Source organism: Schistocerca nitens, chromosome 1 (genome assembly GCF_023898315.1).
Source record: "Schistocerca nitens isolate TAMUIC-IGC-003100 chromosome 1, iqSchNite1.1, whole genome shotgun sequence".
Classification (NCBI taxonomy): Eukaryota; Metazoa; Arthropoda; class Insecta; order Orthoptera; family Acrididae; genus Schistocerca; species Schistocerca nitens.
Genome location: NC_064614.1, coordinates 472,205,815 through 472,220,915, shown reverse-complemented (window position 1 = coordinate 472,220,915; position 15,101 = coordinate 472,205,815). Strand labels below are relative to the sequence as shown.

Below are 15,101 nucleotides of genomic sequence, written 5' to 3'. Positions count from 1 at the left end.
CTCAACTTTTCAAAGGAATTTTGAGACCTATTTTTTCAGCTTATTTTTGTAGTTCGAGGGTCTGTTCTTTGGCTTCTCCACAGATGTGAGCTAGTACGCCCATATTAGGGCTAGACGATTGGCTTTGAAGCCTTTGGTTTTTGTTTCTAGTCTCATTCCACTATGGATCTTTGTGTTCCACTCTACTTTTTCTAGGGTGGAGTTAAATAGTTTTTTTGAGACTGTTCTTGCCGTACACATCTCAAAAGGGTCAGAGCTCTCCCATGAATGACACTGGAGCATGTATTAGTAAGGCTTTCCGATTTAGTTGGCTCAAATGGCTCTGAGCACTATGGGACTCAACATCTTAGGTCATAAGTCCCCTAGAACTTAGAACTACTTAAACCTAACTAACCTAAGGACATCACACACACCCATGCCCGAGGCAGGATTCGAACCTGCGACCGTAGCAGCCCCGCGGTTCCGGACTGCAGCGCCAGAACCGCACGGCCACCGCGGCCGGCTCCGATTTAGTTCGTGGTTTTGTTATGTAGGTTTAATTCTTTTAGTGTACAGAGATATACCTGGTCTATTGAATCATATGCTTTCTGAAAGTCAGTGAAAGTGATAACATACGATTTTGGCCTTTATTTTTTGTATGACATTTTTGAGGTTAATTCGACACCCTTTAAGAAGCTATCTCGAACATGGGAAACATAGCTCTCACTAAAGCCACATCTAAGTGAATTGCAACTTGATTACGTGGCAATCAAACTTAAGTTCCAAAAAATGGTTCAAATGGCTCTAAGCACTATGGGACTTAACATGTGAGGACATCAGTCCCCTAGACTTAGAACTACTTAAACCTAACCTAAGAACATCACACACATCCATGCCTGAGGCAGGATTCGAACCTGCGACTTAAGTTCCACAAAGAAATCCAAATTATCAAAGTCCTCAGAGGAGACAACCTAGATTCTGATCACTAGATTTCTAAAATAAAACAAAATCACCCGAGTAAGGAAAAACGAAACCAGCAACCCCAAAAGAAGAAACCAGGTATGTTTTTTGCTTTTGGTTATCGGAGCTAATTGTTCGGATTTACTTATTAGGCTTTCTTTTATTTACCCTAGTTTTGGTTTTGCATGGCTTCAGTTGCGATGGGAAACTGCTTGGAGGTTATTATCTTTCGTGGATTAGGAAAGGTAATAACCTCCACGGAGTTTCCCATTGCAACTAAAGCCATGCAAAACCAAAACTAGGGTAAATAAAAAAGCCTGATAAGTAAATCCGAACAATTAGCTCCGATAACCAAAGCCAAGAAACATGCCTGGTAGGCAAAGAATGTGACAGACTAAGCTAAGAAAAGCACGGCAGCAGTGGTAGTTACAGAAAAATGAAATTTATTTGCAGAAACAGCGTCTCCTACGTGAACACTCAGCACTGCCTGCTTCCAAGAGAGGAACGTCTCTAGTGACTGTCGCCGACAGTTCGTAATAGCCCTGATAACCCCTCTTCGTGCCCAGTAGAAGTGCGTGGTGGAGCACTTGACAAACGTCTCTCCCGTACGACCCCTGCCACTTGCCACTGCTGGGAGAAACGGGGCGTGCCGCCGCCACCTGCAGTACGCAGAGTTTACCGTCTGGTCACCGCTCTGCTGACTGCTAATGGCAGCCTATGAAGGCGGCAAACACCTGGCCGGCGTCGTCGCCGCCGCCGCCACCACCACGGGAAGCCGTACGGCTTGCCTTATGACGGCTGTCCTCGCACAAATCGTGTTCCTTACGACTGACTGGCAAAACGCATCGGCGATGCCCACAAGGAATCGCTAAGCAGTTTCGAAAATATTTTGCATTAGTTTTTAAATGTTTGCAGAGCATCCAGTAGCAAGTTGAGATGTTGAGTGAGTCTTACTCAGGATGCAGCAGTACTACCAGCGAGATGGAATATCACATATTCCTGCTCTTGCACACACACTTTAAATAGCTCAGAAACGCTACTATCTTTTCAGCAGCTAGATTCCACAAGTCACTTTATGGTGTGTGGTATAGTGTACTTTGTATACTAACGTCGCTTCATTTTCCCTTTCCAGTAGCGAATGGTGCCTGAAAGAATGACTGCCAGTAATCTCCCTAATTTTCCCTTCGTCTTTTCGTGAAATATACTTAAGAGGAAGAAATATTAGTTGATACCTAGGTACATACTCTCTCCGAACTTTAACTAGGGCACTTAGTAATGCTCTATGTCTCTCTGCCACTGGAGTTATGTGACGCTTTCTCGCTCATTGAACGAAAGCTACACATGCTGCTCTTCTGTGAATGTTCATGTGTCTGTCCTATCTGCTAAAATACCCAGACTAACGAGTAATACTTCATTATCTGTCTCACTAACGTTCTGTAAGTTACCGCCTTCGTGGATTGACTACATATTGTAATGAATTTACTCTCTGCGGAACTTTCGCATTGTTAACAGAAATGTTCGACTCCGTATAAATTCAGGGAAGAGTGTTTCATGTTCTTTCTTAAACTATATATTTCCTCATCCATAGATATTTCTGAACATTTTTGATTACCAAAAGCCATATACCTGTCAATGTTTTTCTTTCGTTATTCATATCAACATGTTTCATAGGTACTATGTTTTACCATGAAACTTAAATGATCAGAAAACAAATTTGCAGTCAATATTAATTGTTGAGCTTCAGTTTCCATACAAACAAATTTTCTGTCTGCACTTATAATTTCTGATTTCACTATCGATAACGAAGTCTATTTTATAAAATAACAGCAAACTTCTATTTTTCGTGTTGTCGAAATTTAAACCTCTTCATTAATCATGAAGCTTATAAATGCTCTATTTTCAGAAAATGGCATACATATTAAATCTGAAAAACTGTTTCTTGAGACAGTCATGCTAGCATTAATTTCGACTATTCACTGTTCTAGAAGGTACTGGACGCTGGAATCTTAATATGTAATGTATTTTTAGCATCAAGCGCATCACAGTTGCGCAAGAATTGGATGAGATTGTGTCAGGTAGCGTTAGAGCATTTTTAGAGTGTGATAAATGTTAGACTGACCGATTATGTTCTTTGTATGGTGCAAGAACGTTCGACAATGTACTTTTGAAGAAGATTTTATTATGCAGTTGTAATGTGTGTTTCAAGAACATGCAAATATTAGAAGAAATGGTTAACAGCAACTATGTTCCATCGACTTGTCACTTAAATGAATCCTGGACGAACTCTTTGCAGTAAGTTATACATGAACAAAGGAAGCAGCTCTGAGAGACCAACTTTCGAAGGTAAGAAATATTTATCTACAAATATAATGCACTTTCTCTAACAAATAATTTAAAGGTTGTGTAAACTGAAATAATTCGACAACGTAAGAATAAATATTCTAAACGTCCGTAATAGATTGACACCTAATTAAGGGATAGCATTATAACTTACTACGGATTATACCACGGAATCTCTGGTATCCACCTCAGCTATGATTTGTTTCACGTCGTCGCTCCACTTTAAATCACTCAACATATATATTCTCAGATCTCATGGAGAAACTATTCTCTGAAAATATATGATTTTTGCCTTACTTGTAGCGTTATATGTCAGCTTCGTGACGAAATGCTGATCACCTCGCTAATGACCGTACTTATTGTGGTGTACACATTTTAGTAAGGCACTACGCAAAACTCAAAAAGTTTGCAACGAAAATTAGGGGTCCTTATGATTTTGCGTTTGGTGCATATTACACCATATGTTGCTGCGTATGAAATTTAGATAAAATGCTGAATTTTTGTTTAGACTTTGGAGGAGATCTCTATCTGCCTCCGATCTCGAGAAAATGGATCCCATGTAGCGCACTCACTTCCAATCTCACGCCCGGGAGAATGAAATACTCGAAACATCTCTCTTATCTCCTAAACCGCTCGAGACATCGAGACGAAAGTTTGGCGAATGATAGCACACAAGGAGAGTGTTTTGCCAATTATTAAACACACGGAACTTTCTTGTCTATGGCGATATATCACTACCTATACTTTTTTTATTTATTTCACTCCAGTGACTAATTTTTTAAGAGTTATCGACAGCTAGCGAAACAAGAGCTTCCTAGTATGAAAATAAACATGAAATTTCTTTTATGTTACTGCAAACCGATACTATGAGGTTTTTCGTAAGCTATTGAACTCTGTGATTGCCAATTACTTGTTTAATGAGGCCCTCCGTTTCGGAATTCTGTCTCAATAGCTGCTGTGAGATGAGTTGGGCAAATTACATTGTGACAAAGGAAGTACAATTAAACCAGTCACCAAGAGAAATGTGGCCTTTACTCATAAATGGTGATGCTTCTTCGAATGAGAAAAGGTTAACAACTCACACAAAAACAGATTGGCAATTCTGTTGGAATTTTGGTGGAATCCCCGTAACCCATCGTATTTTTAACACTGAGCGACTGGAATGGAAATTTACCAAAGGATTTTATTCCTTCTCTTGATCTGAGCTGTATTAAAATAATGACGAGCGTTCCTTCAGGCGGAATGATAGGCACATGCCAGATACTGTTCACTCACCTCGGGCTTGCCAAACTGACGCGTGATTGGGAATAAAATAGTTGTTATTGAGAAAAATAAACAATTGGTCTGTCGCACAATATCGACCATTTTCTTCATCTGTGTAGCCTGTTGTATAAGTAGTTTGTTAATGCTGATAATGTCCATGCAACAATTGAAATGCTTTTTCTCATCAAGACGAACCAATTAAAACATCGTTATTTGTGACTGCTATCAAATTTTGGGGGTGCTGAGTGCTACACTTCACTCGTTTTTGCAGATAGTTCAGACGCTAACAGATTGAAGTCAGGTGATTTACCTCTCCACTCCAAGTGCTTGATGTTCACCAGATCATGAAGGTCTCCGTGCAGCTCTATGAAAACAATTTTGAAGAGAGTAGTGTCCACAGCCTACTACACAATATGTGGAAGAAAGGTCAACACTTCGTCACCGAGAATGTTTAAATATTGTTATTTGACATGGTCAAACTGGATGTAAGTGATTTGTGTTTACTGAATGCCCTGAAGACGCCATCGGTTGATCTTCTGCCTGCTACGATATGGGCATTTCATTTGATGATGCCGTGTGTCATGAGCTATCTATGTTTAAGTTTATATGTGGAACTTACTTGGTAATTGACTTACACGGTGAATTCGAAAGTCTCGTACAGCTAACATTATACATTGTTGTGGTGGTACACCTTTAGAACAATAGTGTCAATTGTCTTCTCGCTACTCCCATTTGGAGAATGATTGTTATACGTGGCGGCTACGGTCTCGTGAACTTTGGTAAGGACTGTAATCTCAACGTATACTTTCCAGTTCTGTATTCATGCACTAGCTGATAACCCCAGCGTTGCCCACGTATTTATTTATAGCTGCACCCGAAACTACGTACGAGTTCATTTTTCTTTACTTGTACAGGTTCTTTGTGTACAACGTTTGAAGAAGTACGATTTGGGACATGAACGAAGAGCTTGTTTGCATCACTAACATGGGAGGGAGCCACAATAAAGCCGACCGTGCGAAAGGCAACTGACGCTAGGGTTCACGCCTGCAACACAAGGTATGTGGCCTTAGTCCTTATGGCCATGCCATAACATAAGCTCACCGGGAATTTCACACGTTTAAAGCGAAATGGTAAATTGTCAGAAATAAGCAGAATCTGGCGTACAAAACCTGGCTCGTCTACCCCACTTCCCGTCAAAATTTCCGCTTCTGTGATATCTTGAAAGTAAGTCACCTGAAGACACTTCGAGTCAAGGTTCTGAGGAACGATTTAGTGCGTGATGCTCTCCATTAGACTTCAGTTGCGCCTCGCTTTCGGAAGGAGTTTCCAAAGAACGAGTTAAAGCCTGCTGTTCTCGAGCCACAGCAGTTCTCAGCTTATAATTTTCATTGGACTTGAAACCACACAGTCCTCAGTCTCTCGCCTCTATTCAGAAAGACTGCTGTTTTCGCGCCATTTTCATTTTCATTGTAAGCAAATCGAAATCAAAAGCCCGCATCTCGTGGTCGTGCGGTAGCGTTCTCGCTTCCCACGCCCGGGTTCCCGGGTTCGATTCCCGGCGGGGTCAGGGATTTTCTCTGCCTCGTGATGGCTGGGTGTTGTGTGATGTCCTTAGGTTAGTTAGGTTTAAGTAGTTCTAAGTTCTAGGGGACTGATGACCATAGCTGTTAAGTCCCATAGTGCTCAGAGCCATTTGAACCATTTTGAACCGAAATCAAAATTTAAGAGTAGCTACCGAAATCAATGCAAACTTTAAAAAATTCAGTTTTTCTAGCAAAGAATATATTTGAAAACCTATCTGAAGAAACAAAGCAATGTCGTTAAGTTTTTAAGGATAAGACTGCAGCGCTTAACTTTTTCAGTGACCTGAACCTCCGAAAACACTTCTGTCCCTCAAAGACTAAAAACGCCATCTATTGGTTCTTTGGTGTATTACGCCTTGATCAAACATCCGAAACACTAAGCTGAATATATGGTTTTAGATAAAACTTTAAATCTAAATATCTTTTTACATAATCTCATTTTTATGAAATGAAGCCTATACATTTTCTCAAGCTATGCTCAAATTACAAATGAAAACCCATGAAAATTAGTCTAGTGATTTTGGAGATAAGCGTGTTTGAACAGACGACGATTTTAATATTATCATTAGAATGAATATAGATACCAGCGTGATTCAAATATGTCTGAAGTAATTTTGCATTGCTTTTTTTTATCAGATTGTATAATAAGCAATACGGCTTAAAATTTTGACAGTGTTCCCCGCCCCCACCCCAATTAGTGATTCACATTGAACAATTGTATGTGCGATAAAATTATTTTATACTAACAGTTTATACATTATTATTTTCTTATACCCAATATTCTATTTATTATAGATCTGAAGATGGATAATTTAGCTGAAACTAGTTATTAATAAAGAAATTACAGTTTCGATCTTGTCTGAAAGGATTTTTCTGAATCCACAATTTTCAATGCTTAAATAAGCGTCCTGAACCATGTACACGGTAATTAGAACGAGTCGGGCCAAGCTATAGTAAAAAAAAACCACTATACGCGTCCAATCGTCTATCTAACTACTCTACGTGACCCATTGAAGACGTGCAGCTTTATCTGCTTCTGCCAGTAATAGCCTAATGCTAAGTACTGGACTTCAAACGTCCGTTCCATACTGTTTCCCTCGCAGCGTTCACTCAAACTGATGTAGATGCACTTTCACACACTGATAGTGAGGATTCCTAGTTTGAAAGCGATTTCACTCAAGGCGCAACAGTGACTGCCCTTGTCGACAATGGTATAAAAAAAAAGAACGCTGGAACCACCCCTGGCCTGCCCTACACGCTCTACACAGTAGGTTGACCGCTTCGTCGGCTCGTCCGTGCGGTACCAATTGCAGCATTCGAAAACAGGCAAAACTGCGATTAATCGGACCATGTTACACGCATCCAGTCAGCTACTGCCCAGATTAGCTGTTTGAAAAACCCTAATGACATTCAGCTTTATGAGCCACCGTGAGCAATGGTCTTTCGATAGGTACCCCACTCCAGATGTCTGCAGAAATGCAATACCCTTCGCAATGTTCGCTCGGAAAGCTGTTTAGGTGGAACTGCAATAACTCACTGCAGCAGTTCCTGTCAGATTGAAAGGCGGTTGTCATTGACAAGGCGTGACAGCCGTCTCGAGACGCTATCGATAGGGTATTTCTACGACCATCCTTTTTACGCTATGTCCCATGGCCGCGAGTGGTACACCAATCCTGTGGACTCTCTGAAGTCCGCATTTGTACACCAAGACATCCATCGACATCATTCACACGGTGGTCATAAGTATGTCTAAACATGATAGCTCCCTTATAATTCTGTCGCGGCTGCACAGCGATCCATCTCACTCCAGTTATTCCGTACAAACCACGATAGTCAAATTTTTTTACCCGCAGCTTCACCCGTGCGCGCTCATGACATTTCGCATATATTTAACGTATTTCACACACATTCGTACGTATATTTTGCCTGTATGTGTAGCGGCCTTCGCAGCGCGCGCGTGCACACACGCACACACACACACACACACACACACACACACACACACACACACACACACAATAATAATCTCCTTGTTCCACAGATCATGAATAAGACATGTCACTTTAACAAAATTTCTTTACACAATTTTTTTCCTTTTTCCTATTTTATTTATTTATTTTTTATTCCAGTTACTACATCTCTCTTCATAGCTCAATGTTTAAGTCTTATCTCCTGAACTGTGTCGTATAATGGCTCTGAGCACTAAGGGACTTAACTACTGTGGTCATCAGTCGCCTAGAACTTAGAACTACTTAAACCTAACTAACCTAAGGACATCGCACACATCCATGCCCGAGGCAGGATTCGAACCTGCGACCGTAGCGGTCGCGCGGCTCCAGACTGTAGCGCCTAGAACCGCTCGGCCACTCCGGCCGGCCTGTCGTATAATGATTAGAGTTTGCAGGTAGATTCAGTAACATGTGGATGTTGGCCGCAATGTGTCGTCAATAGTTAGGAGTAGAGAACTAATAAATTAAAACGTCAAGTCTGACACGGCAGTTTTAGTGCATGAACAGCGAAATTTACTGAGTGGTAAACTCTCCTTTTATCATTTTCTGAGGAGTGTCACAGGAAGAAAATTTCAAACCTTTACGAAACTATCAATAAAGTCTGTTGGAAGTGACTGCTCTCATTCTCAAATTTTGGATGAATAAAGTTTAGTATTTGCGCGTTGTTGGCTACACTACTTTTTCACCTCCATCCCCACCCCTCTTGCAGTTAGCTTGTTCTTAATGCCACAGCGCTTCTTTTGGACAAAGTGACAAAGGTGTGACAGTCAAGTACGGGGCCCAGCGACCAATTAAGTAAAAATGCGTAGATCCGTAGTTAGGCTGGCTAGGTCGCATGAATCGTCGTGCAGCTGGTTGGGTTGTTTGGGGGACGAGACCAGACAACGAGGTCATCGGTCTCATCGAATTAGGGAAGGAAGTCGACCGTGCCCTTTCAGAGGAACCATCCCGGCATTTGCCTGGAGTGATTTATGAAAATCACGGAAAACCTAAATCAGGATGGCCGGACGCGGATTTGAACCGTCGTCCTCCCGAATGCGAGTCCAGTGTCTAACCATTGCGCCACCTCGCTCGGTACCGTGCATCTGGTGAAGAATGACTATTGATCAAGTATGCATGACGCTTTTCGGAATTATTTCCTATCTTCAGAAATGCAAGTGCAAAAGTAGCACAAAGACAAGAGCGTTACTAGTTTACGTAGTATTAGACGACACTACTCATGATTTGTATACCAAGTTTACTTCAAACTGATCGTTCAGTTTAGCAGGGGATGTGGAACATACATTTAATGACATCTTGATACAGGTACTCCCAGCTTTCGTCTTTTACTTGTATATAACAATAACACAGCTTCCTCTTCCCGTAACAACGGAATAATCGCAGTAGAGTTACCAGACATCTTACGTCGCGTAGTTCTTACAAGCGACTGCACTGCTTGTGTGTCGCTGCATACCTCAGCGCACCGACAGCGTTGCTGCTTGTCTTCTGGAGTTGTGATCGGCCGAGTTCGAAATCGCACCGCACCTTGCATATGTCTTGCGGAGTACAGACGGAGATGGCCGCGGCCCTGCACGGTGGGCAGGGCTGCCCAGCTGCCCTGTGGCTGACAGCTCGGTGCGAGTCGTCAATTAATGCCCGACCTCCGCAACCGCTAACGCGACAGCCACAGAGGACGTCGCAACCGCTTCGCCGATCTAAATGCCGCCCAAGGACAGGGACAGAGGGATCACAAAAAATTCCTCGACGAATGAATCACGAGCTTCAGTAAGATCCACTCATTTACTCGTTTGTCACGTAGTAATGATTGTTACTATAAATTTTGAAAAGTTAAATAACGAACAGATTTGTCAAAAGTGATAAGTGAACGAACTGCCGTGTACTGTCTCTCCACTGACCTGACAACAGTAGTTTAACAGCAGACTATTGTATCAAGTTATTTCACACCTAACGTTCCGCTAGAAAACTTCGATCCCTCTTCTGAACAAAATTCGCTCTTATCCTAGCATAATTGCTCACACTAAGGCGTCATGTTGATATTTTTCAAACACTGCGTACGGTCGGGCGATTCTCCCAATCTTTCTGCTGTAAATGTTTCGATCAAAATCAAACTTTATAACCATTGGGAGAGCCTCATGGTGGCAGGAAAACTCCAGTTACCAGTTTCTATGTTCGTCCATCCATCATACGTATATTAGCGTGCATAAATAAGAAGACTTCGGGCCTGCAAATTGCAGAGATCTGGCTCGAGTCCGACTATAGCACATTACGTATATTTCATGTGGAAATGAAACTTACGAACTGCATTTTCGCTGGCATGCTACAAATGGCTCTGAGCATTATGGGACAACTTCTGAGGTCATCAGTCCCCTAAAACTTAGAACTACTTAAACCTAACCAACCTAAGGACCACACACACACACACACACACACACACACACACACACACACACACGCCCGAGGCAGGATTCGAACATGCAGCGGTAGCGGTCACGCGGTTCCAGATTGTAGCGCCTAGAACCGCTCGGCCACCCCGGCCGGCTGGTATGCTACATAAATAATACTATAGTATTAGTTTCTTCGTCATATTTGTTTCTTTTGTAACATCCAGTAATCAGCAAGGCTAGTCAAAATACATATATTTGTTTCCGATGGTTTTTATTAAACGTATCGATTTGTAACATCCGTTCTAAGAGTAATGTCGAAACATATACAGCAAACTTCAATGAGTATACTTTATTTGATCACCACGTCGTGGTAAAATTTTGATAGTTTACTAATCTGTTGTGTACGCTCTGAAATGAGATTCAGTCAGACAGTAGGAACAGCACTGAAGATTAAGTGAAATTTCAAATAAAATAAGAAAAATCTCGAGTGACGTTAAAAACTGAAAGACTTCATATAGTTAGAGAAATAAGCCAGCACATCTCTTATGTACTACAGGGAATAAAAGTCTTGAATGTTTGCTTTGCTCCTGTGAAAAGCGCAAGGCTAGCTAAGGAAGGAGAACTTTCTAATGCAAGACTGGTCAGTCGCAAAATTCCAAATTTGAATAGCTAAATAACTATTTTCACACCAGACAGTCTAAAGCTATCATCGAATTTTAGCTATGCACTTACTGTCTTATTCGTTAATAAATTACAGCAATCCAGTGGGAAAAAACCAAGTTTCCGCCTCTGTCAGATTTCCTCCAAGTCCACGAAACCGGCAGCTCCGCGCAGTCTTACCTGCCGCTGCGGGAAATACTCAGCTTCCAGACAACAGCTGCACAACCTACAGCCGATGGCCACCTTACTGTCAGAACGCTTACTTCATTACTTCAGGAGCTGTCCACGACACACTACTGTCGGCGTTGATGCTTCGACCTTGCGCGTAGTACGCGCGGTACTTAAAAGGTGTCAAAGAAACTATCCGCAACTTTTACGAACTGAAAAATACGTAAAGTTCGGATTACCTGAGTAAGTCGAGCTAAATCAACATGTTGCATGATGACTATGCCAGTTTGCAACATTTCGTTCTCTATATCTAGGAAAACGAACACAGACAACGAAAATAAATTAGAAAATAAGCAGTTACGTTCCTGCCAGAAACCAGCTCCACCCTAATAACTACATAAATGAATCTATGGTATTACTGTAAGAAATCGCACAACTTATTTCTGCCGAAAGTGTACTGTGAATTCACGTCACCTTAGAAACACTGACAAGCGCGAGGAAAAAACATTAGTGTCTTCATTTTTGCGCTGTTCAAATGGGTCAAATGGCTCTGAGCACTATGGGACTCATCTGCTGAGGTCATTAGTCCCCTAGAACTTAGAACTAGTTAAACCTAAAGACATCACAAACATCCATGCCGCCCGAGGCAGGATTCGAACCTGCGACCGTAGCGGGCTCGCGGTTCCAGACTGCAGCGCCTTTAACCGCACGGCCACTTAGGCCGGCTTTTGCGCTGTAATTGCCATTAGAAGCCAAGTAACCAGATGGAAGACTTCCGCGGCCAGCGTACTCACCCTTCTTGAGGTGCTTGGTGCTCATGCTCGGTGCGTCCGCGTCGGCCAGGTGCGTCGGACGATCTGCAGTGGGGTCCGCTTGCAGCTGCTACTAGCTCCGCGCCACGCCGCCGCCTTCCGTTGTTATCGACCTTGGGCCGACCGGAGCGCCGCTAGCGGCAAACTGCCGACGCACGGCACGCGGGCCGGCGGAGGCCTGCCACGAGAAAATCCGCCGTGTTCCGCCGGTACCGATTTCCGTTCGCATTCAGCGACTTCGTGCTGCTGCCAGTGTTGCTTCACGTCACACTTTCTAGCGGCTCAACAGTACGACGACCTGCCAGAGACGTGCAATACGCCTGCAGCGAGAGACTACACCATGGAGAGGAAACTGGTCTTTTTTTCCTTTTTCACCTTGCTCTCTTTGTAGTCGCAGCCTCCGAACACAGAATCACACTGTTTTGCGTGTACGTGCGGTAGTAGATACTCATGCAGCCTCACAGCAGTGATTGTCTCTCGTCGGTGAACACATATCTGTTCCTTGGCATTTGCATTCCTCATGTAGCTTTTCATGTACGTTACGAATACGAAAAATATTTTTATTTTTTATTTTTGCAGGGCAGCAATGTTTTTATTAGGCATTTGATGATGTGAACATTGTCAGACATATCTGAGGTACTCTGCTGCGGCAATTAAGAAAAATAAAAGCTTATAGCATTGTTAGTTGGAATACTCGGAGAGGTAGATTCACTCGCCTAATAGGATAGGGTTTCCTTCTTCCACGCAGACTCGCCCTTCCTACGCGGTATTGAGAGTTTTTTTAGTGTATCTATTAAGTGTAGATAATGGGTGTCAGTGTAAGAGCCTACTCAGGATCTGAGCTGGGAAGGAGGGGCGGAAGGCAACGATATATCGCGATGATTAAGATGGTGGAAGCATTCGATTGTGTTGCCCTTAGTTTCCCCACTATCGAACTTTAAAAACGTACATTGGAGCAATATCTGGACAATCCTCCAGATCACATTCTTGAGCTGTAAAATCAAATGCCACTTGAATCACATTCTTGAATTCTGGGAGTGTGGCCGGCCGCTGTGGCCGAGCGGTTCTAGACGCTTCAGTCTGGAACCGCGCTGATGCTACGGTCGCAGGTTCGAATCCTGCCTCGGGCATGGATGTGTGTGATGTCCTTAGGTTAGTTATGTTTAAGTAGTTCTACGTTCTAGGGGACTGATAGTGCTTGGAGCCATTTGAACCATTTATGTGGCAGCGTTGTGCCCAGCTGCTTGTCAGGAATGTTGAAGCATAGGCTTGTACGATGGTTATGAAAAATACAACTCATTTTCAATGTGAAAATTCTATTTCCTAATTTAATGTCGAAGTCACTGCGCAGAATCCATATAGTCTCTTATTCCTCATGCACATGTATTTTATATTGCCAGAAGAAATATACATCCAAAGGCTATATACATTTTGTTGTTTTAGGTGGAATGATCATGAATTCTATGTCTTTACCAGCAAATGCATCATTTACTATTGTTGTATCCTTGTGAGCTCTCCATGCATAACAAAGTATTTTATACCCCTGGTTATTTGCGACATTGTCATTAACGACTTTCACGAAAAAGAATTTTAAATGGCTTTTTGACATTTTTCGGCTTTTTCTAGCCTCCAAATGTACGTATGGTGGAAGATTGTCTTCAATCGCCTATTTAACCTTCAGGTCGAAAGTTTTTTCCTGAAGACAGTTCCTTTGTTAGGTGTCCATTCACTGAAAGTCCAACACCTATCTTTGAACTATGACATGTATTGTGTACAGACTGGACCAAGGCAATTGTTGATTTTTATCTGTTTTTTAGACAGTATCGCACCAGAAGTTAGTTGACAATTAAATCCACCCTGATCAGTGTTTCAAATGCAATGTGGCTGTGTCTGAAAACTTATAGATTTCTGATTTAGTTCCTTGTCAATACTGGCCTCAGACTGGCGAATATTTTGGACTTTCTGCATCTTTGGCTGTGATGAAAGCACTGATGTGTCTACGGCACATTCTGTATTCTTTCTTTAGACATGCTATCAAAGCTGCAGGTCATTAAACGGTGTGTGCCCAGTTTCTGTTTCTTTCTAAATTGCCTAAAATCTTAGGTGCCAGTAATGGATAAATTTTCTTTCATTCATTGCTATGTGGAACTGGTAGGAGTGTGTTGTTTTATCTCCTGTTGTTTGATTGCTTTCTTCCTTTGAATTGGATGATCATTACGCCTTTTTCTTCACATAATCAAATGTTACTTTGTTGTTCAATGTGCATCTGGAGTTGGATGACTCTCTATTAACGAGCTTCACGTCGTAATTTTGCTTGAGATGTACGACAATCATCATAAATACGTTTCAAGACGTTCTTCCGAAAATTTTGTTAAAATACTAACACTACAATTATTTTCTACTGAAGATTCATAATCAGCATAACTATTAGCTTCTATTTGAGGAATACCATTTCCGCCACTGCCATTGGCTCTAGAATATTCAACACTTTTAGTCGAGTTATTGTCAATAGAGTCGTTTCCTTCATCCGCTATCCTATCCAGTGAAGCTTCAGTTGATCATTCCAATGAATACTAGTGTTCTGAATAATAAGCTCCAACAAAATCATTGCGAAATTGTTATTATCCTGTCCTATACCGTCTTCCGTTAGACAACGCCTTAACTTGGGTGTCACAATATTTCAAGCGTTGCAAACGTTAATGGTTTCATATAAACGTAGGCTTCCGCGGCCATTGTCTCAGTTAACAAAATTTTTTCTGGGTTTGTGACTCCATTGTCAATATGTAAAACTACTGACGTTTCGGTCACTGTTTCAAGTGACCGAAATGTCGACAGTTTTACATATTGACAATGCGGTCACAAACCCAGAAAAATTTTATTGACTGCTAACTGTTCCATTCGTTTTTTGCTGTGTTTATAACAATGCTGGCGCACGTGTACTAA

At 42.0% G+C, this 15,101-nt stretch overlaps 1 protein-coding gene across 1 annotated transcript in view; it reads right to left on the bottom strand.

Annotated features, from left to right (window-relative positions):
- Positions 1-12,289, bottom strand: part of LOC126236059 (pyrimidodiazepine synthase-like) — an 88,558-nt gene extending 76,269 nt beyond the window's left edge. Inside the window, exon 1 of the mRNA XM_049945105.1 lies at positions 12,141-12,289. Within this exon, the coding sequence (XP_049801062.1) occupies positions 12,141-12,165 (25 nt within the window). The 5' untranslated portion in view covers positions 12,166-12,289. The remainder of the gene's footprint in view (positions 1-12,140) is intronic.
- Between the last annotated feature and the right edge of the window lie 2,812 nt (positions 12,290-15,101).